The following is a 6,145-nucleotide window of genomic DNA, read 5'->3' on the forward strand; positions in this document are numbered from 1 at the left end:
TTACGTGACGTCAGGTATTTGAAAACGATGCAAACCTTTTTATATGTGTGATAGGGAATAAAAGCAATTTTAAAAGCAATTGTATGAGAAATACGTCAACTGATCAGTCTAGTTTCTTTGTATACCATTTAGGCGTACCTGTGATCTCCATCGAATCGAGCACACCCATGCCCCAATGCAACCACGAGGAGGCGGACACGAGGACTGTCGTTGATGTTCGTCACGTCATTGAAACTGAGCAAACTTCAACAGTTTTTTTCAGAACTGTCAACACAGATGTCGTGGTTATCCTGGTAGGAACGTTTCACCACCTGAAAACAATTCAGCCCAACTTAGCCCTCTGGGTAGTGTTTGGAATGGGGCGCAATTTCAAGTTGCTGAGTGTCAACGCTATCCGTGCAGGGCTCGGTGAAACGCGGTCAACATCGCTACCAGTATTCCACTCTCTGAGTCACTGTGACACCAAATCAGCTTTCTGTGGAAAAGGCAAGTCGTCAGCCTGGCAAGCATGGCTGCTATACCCAGATCTAACAATAACCTCAGAATTCCTCGCCATAGACCCATTCCATGAGCTGAAGCTTGACTCAGAGCACTCCAAGCGCATCAAAAGGCTCACCATCATCCTATTTGATAAGCTGAGTTCCTTTGACCGCATCAACAAGGCAAGGATGGAGCTCTTTTGCCAGAACTCCAGAGCGACGGACAAGCTTCCGCCTACAAAGGTAATGTGCCAGCATAAAATTATCTTTGTTATAATTTTATAGCCACCCTTTATGATTTAATTTCTTTTCTATTTTTGCATTCGCAAAGGATGCCCTACTGCACCAAGCGGAAATATGGACAACGTGCCAGATGTCAGAGCAAGCAGTTCCCTCTCCTGAACACTTTTCATGGAAAAAGGAGGATGGAAGATGGGTGCATGAACACATGAGTTATATAGAGCTTGCAATTTACCATCGTGTAGAAAATAGGCAAACTAAGAAAAAAAAAACAACAGCTATATTCTCAACGAATGAGGGCAGGAGTACCTGAGACAATGAAAAGTGAGGCAACAGTTGATATTTCATGCGGTTTGTGCAGCACTCATTGCCGCGTTTAGAAACCGTATCCGACCATTATGCAAGTTATATACGCCTAATTTTATAAGCAAGGGTTTGCGATGTTTGTATTCTCAACTGAGGAGATGATATTGTATCATAGGAATTTTACGAGTTCGTGTGTACTTTGCACACGGTAAAAAATACGAATACAAATCTTTTTGATGGTCAAAGAGGTTTTTCTTTTAAAGTACGAGCGGAATTGTTATCTATGGAGTGTAAAGTGGAAATCGATTCTATGTACATTTGTAGGGATTGTTGTCAGCGCTAAAAAAAAACGAAAGCGCTCCTGACAAATCTTCACAAGGTGAATATAGCACTAATCAAAAGATTGTCCACTCGGAAAGGTCTTCCGCTATCCCTTACCAGTCAATGCAATCCCAACGCCTTGCTCGGACCAGCCTAGCCATTCTCAGGAACAATCTACAAAGCGTGTTGCCCTGGAAGATTTGAGATCTGGACATATCGAGGAAAATAACAGCTCATCGGCAACGATCTGTGCTGCTCTGAAGATCAGAGCTGTACCCGGTTGGAAGGCTTGCAAATACATCCTTTCCTTTAAAGAGTGCTTCTATGCTATAAAACCAAGGTACCTTAAAACTTCCGGAGACGCTCTTCAATGCACGTTTGAAATCTGCCTCATTGACCACCATTTTGAGAATTCAGCTTCACAGAAATATGAGCCACGCAAATTTTGGTCAGCGTATGTCACTTAATAATATATTCAAAATTATTTCGGAAAACGATAACTAAAGGTCAATCACAGACGCTCTTCTCCGATTGTCTTTTGCGGAGAGTGGGCGGCTTCGATCAAGCGGCCCTGGCAGGCCTCGGTTGTTCAAAAGGTGGATAACGCTATCCAGCGGATAAACACTAGCAAAACCAATTGAGTTATCCTCTGGATAGTGATCCAAGCGGTGGATAGCGCTATCCACCCGTCGTCAGAGCGAATCCAATCTCGATTCGCTCTGACGAAGGGCTTACGCTCGAAACGTCAGCCTTTAGAATCTCTATACGGTGGCTAATTTACATTATCAACTCCGTTGATAAAACCAAATTTTTGTATACTACTTCCCCACCGACAAAGCACCACAGTTTCTTTAGAAATTACCCCCTTGATTCATATGACTAGAATATGACTAGATACCCCAAAATAAGGTGAGACGCTTCGTGACACATATACATGTGTAATTATTTGTTGGCGTTACGTGGCAATATCTGACAGCCCCAGTTGTTCGAAGGGTGGATAGCGCTATCCAACACCTGCATCACTATCCACAGGATAACTCAATTGGTTTTGCTATTGTTTATCCGCTGGATAGCGTTATCCACCTTTTGAACAACCGGTTAACGCTAACCGTTTGTTAAGAGGCATAAAAACCTGTAGGTTAACGCTGGTTAGCGCTAACCATGATTTGAGCAACCCCGGCCTGAGTGTTAACCCGCTTTAGCAGATATACAACACTCTGTTTAGGTAGAGAATAACTGATGGCTTAGCCACTGATCTCCAGTGATTTGGTCTAAGCGCCGACTTGAAATGGTTAGCTTCCATAAATTGTTCTGGTAACACCATATTTAAACGAAGTAAAACTTTAGTAAGATCGTTTGGTGCTTTGTACATACACAACTTAGTGTCTCACCATATTTTGGAGTATACATTCCAGTTACGACCAATGCAAAAAATGTACGCTGTAAACCGCCGCCATGTTGGGTGTTTTGATGATGATGATTATTATTATTATTATTATTATTATTATTATTAGGATATTAATAAATTATTGGACAACTTCGTCGTGCGTCAGAGCTCCGCCATTAAGAATGGTGCCACGTAATAAGAAACAATTTCCCGGCGTATGACTTCGCAGAAAACTAGATCTTAGTTTGGGTTGTTGGAATGTAAAATGAAAATAAGGGTAACCAGGCATTTTTCGGAGATGGTTAGGTTTCTTTTTGAAAAAGTGAAGACTTAAAATGATTTATGCCTAAACAAGGAAAGGTTAGGTTAATTTTTCAGTTTTTATCAGCAAAAACGTTAACTTACAGCAAAACAACAGGGACATCAAAGATCTAAACAGAAAATTGCAACCGGATGATTCTATAAGTGATGAAATAGCCATTTTTTAGCCTGGCAGCCCTCCTCTGTAGTTACTATTTTGGGCCCCACAAATTAATCCCGACTTCAATGGGCCTTAAACGTTCATTTTATATAATAATAAATTGGGGTCACCTCACGATTCTCAAAGTTAAATTGTTTTTTTTTTTTCAACTTTTTGTGGATTGATTATTGCAAATTGTCATGAAGACATTTGCACCTGTTTTTGTGGTGCACTCTGGGATATTCGTAATAGCGACTAGTTCCATAAAGAAGAAAGTTTGCACTTTTTGAGTGAATGTTTCCTCAATTCTTTGGGAAGACTGGATCTTTTTTTCTGAAAGTGGCCCTTTAGTGACCAGAGTAACGTTGCAAGGATATTTGGAGAGAGAAATCTACCTGAGTTTTGTTGTACACTGCAATGGAATCCAACCCGACCGAACCACGCCGAAGAGATGGTCAGAGATCACCAAGCACCTTGCATTGCCAATCGTTTCTTGTGGTGAGCTTACTTGCCTTTGAAGGGCTATTGAAGCCCCATTAAAATTCGTTAACTAATTTGTTTGAAGTACTTGCGTCCGTTATTGGACGCCCCTCGATCTTCTTTCCTAATTGTTGTCGATCTTTTTGGAATCTGATTGCGCAGAACAAAAGCAATAGATGCTTGCTTCGTGGTTATTTTTTGAACAATTATAATTAATTAATGAACTGAAAGTATTGATCCCAGACCCTGTGTGGTTGTCTTCAAGTAATTTACTACATTTGGGTTTTCTTAAATTCGATAACAGATAGCCCTGTTTTATTGTAATGGGCTTTAAAGGTGGCATCATTGAAATAATTCTTTTGATGGAAGAGACATTTGTTTCTCACTGCAACCAAATAATTAAATCTTCCGAGGCATTTCGATGAAAAAAAATCGGAAAAATAATTTAACTTGGAAAATAAAAAATCAGAGCGTCACTTCGTGCGACAAATTGATTGTGTGATGCGCAGAACATATGCGCAATAACAATAGGCGGCATCATCCTTAATTAAGGTGCAAAGCAATCCTCGTCCCCAGAGTCCGCTTTTCTTTTGTTCAGCACCAAGAACACGGACTCTGGCCACTTTCAATTTATGCGCAGTCGTAGTGAAGGTCTGTTTTTTTGAACGATGACCACCACTGTTGTTTCAAATTTCTGAGAGTCCGTGGACTAGCCGTTGTTTGCGGAATTCCTGCCTTGAAAGTGGCCAGAGTCCGTGTTCTTGGTGCTGACCAAAAGAAAAGCGGACTCTGGGCACGAGATTGGCTGCGAAGTAAAGACGGTTTGCTCTTAACAGCCGCATTGTAGCTTTTTTAGAATAAACTGGTTTCTTCGATTTAATTAAATTTTATTACAGCCGGAATTTTTTTCGTAATCATTAAGGAGCTAGCACTTTTGTTGTTGTTTTTGTTATTGCTATCCGGCACTATTGTTATCATTTTCAAATTACAAATACATAGAGTGGTTTTCAATTTCTTTGGTTTATGAATAGTTCAGTCAGTGATTGGTTCAAAGTTCTCGCGCTACTTTTTCAACCAATTAGAAGTGAAACCAAAACCGATCGTGGTTCGCGCGTGCACATTTTCCCGCGCTTTGTGTCGGCTACGTGTAATTACTTCGAGTTTTGATTGGTTTACCGGATTGTCTCCGTCCTTTCTCATTGGCTAAAGTAATTACTTTGGTTTTGGTTTTACGACACTCAATTGAAAACCGCTCTAATACAATACTCTGTTATAAGACAAATAAGTACATGTTATATTTTGTCCCGGGATTAAAAAAAAATAATTTTCATTTAAAAGAAAGAAAGAAAGTGAGATTGCGACTTGTTTTAATTTTAAGTCGCGGAACAATTAATTAAAATGTAAACTTAAGGAAATTATTTGTAATCGATCCTGTTTTTCAAAGGGCTCGAAAAGAATGCTCCTTGCCAGGGAATGAATGTAATTCTTGTTGGAAATAGGTAGCATTTGGGTATCAAAAAAGCAGAGTCTGAAGATATTAAAGAAATCAAGTTCACCGAGGATCCATCTAAAGTCATCAGTTTCTAACGGGTTCCAATATTACAAACTGAATCAATATTTCATAGGGAGCAGCTGAAAGTTATGGCAAATCCCTTTATCACAACTGATTTTTCTTTTAACTCTTTCCAGTCTTTCTTGGCTTTAACGTTTAAAAAACGTTTCGGCGTTGTTACATAAAGAAATGTATATGCTTCCACGTGGTTAGAATAAAAGACGTTTGGAACTTTGCATGACATCCAACTTCGATTGAACAAGATAGAAACATTTGGTATTCTTTTGAAATATAAATAGGGTTTCTTTTGCATAAATAACAAACGTTAGTACGGATGCATTAAGCGGAAACTTAGATTTATCTCTATATTTTTTATTACACTTATATATATATTTAAAATTAAAAGCTCTAGGTATGGTGGATTTTGATCATAATCACATCTTTTCGTCTACAAATATATTGCTTCACTTTCCAAAATTGCCTTTTCCAACACGCGAAATGAAAATGTGAATTTTAAATTGGATTCCCTTATTTTCTTTCTCAAAATAAAGATTAGCGATGAAATAATACCATAGTAACATTTCGTGCATGATTCTGGTCTACTGTTTATGTAATTCTTTGTAGTAAATTAAGTGACACAGGTAAAAGCAAGAATCGAGCAAACGGAACCAAGATTTCCTCAAGATGACATCAGTATGTTAGATGTTTTTTTCTTGGATAGATAACATTGGTTTAGACTAAGATTTTTGGAAAAGAATATCTCATTTTCACGCAATGCATGATTTAATTTATGATCTTTGGAAGAATGATGAATATTTCAAAGAAACTCATTAAATTACTCCAAAAGTCCTTTATTTGCACTGGTCCGCTTAATTTCTTGACTCGTGTCATTTATCAATAAATTGATCGATTCTTTTGTT

General features: G+C 38.7%; 1 protein-coding gene across 1 annotated transcript; it reads left to right on the plus strand.

Annotated features, from left to right (window-relative positions):
* Positions 1 to 356: 356 nt before the first annotated feature.
* LOC138001264 (uncharacterized) lies at positions 357 to 1,032 on the plus strand. Its single transcript, XM_068847912.1, has 2 exons — positions 357 to 722; positions 811 to 1,032. Exons 1-2 carry the CDS (start codon positions 357 to 359, stop codon positions 1,030 to 1,032), a joined length of 588 nt encoding a protein of 195 aa, XP_068704013.1.
* The last annotated feature ends 5,113 nt before the right edge of the window (positions 1,033 to 6,145 follow it).

Source organism: Montipora foliosa, chromosome 4 (genome assembly GCF_036669935.1).
Source record: "Montipora foliosa isolate CH-2021 chromosome 4, ASM3666993v2, whole genome shotgun sequence".
NCBI lineage: Eukaryota > Metazoa > Cnidaria > Anthozoa > Scleractinia > Acroporidae > Montipora > Montipora foliosa.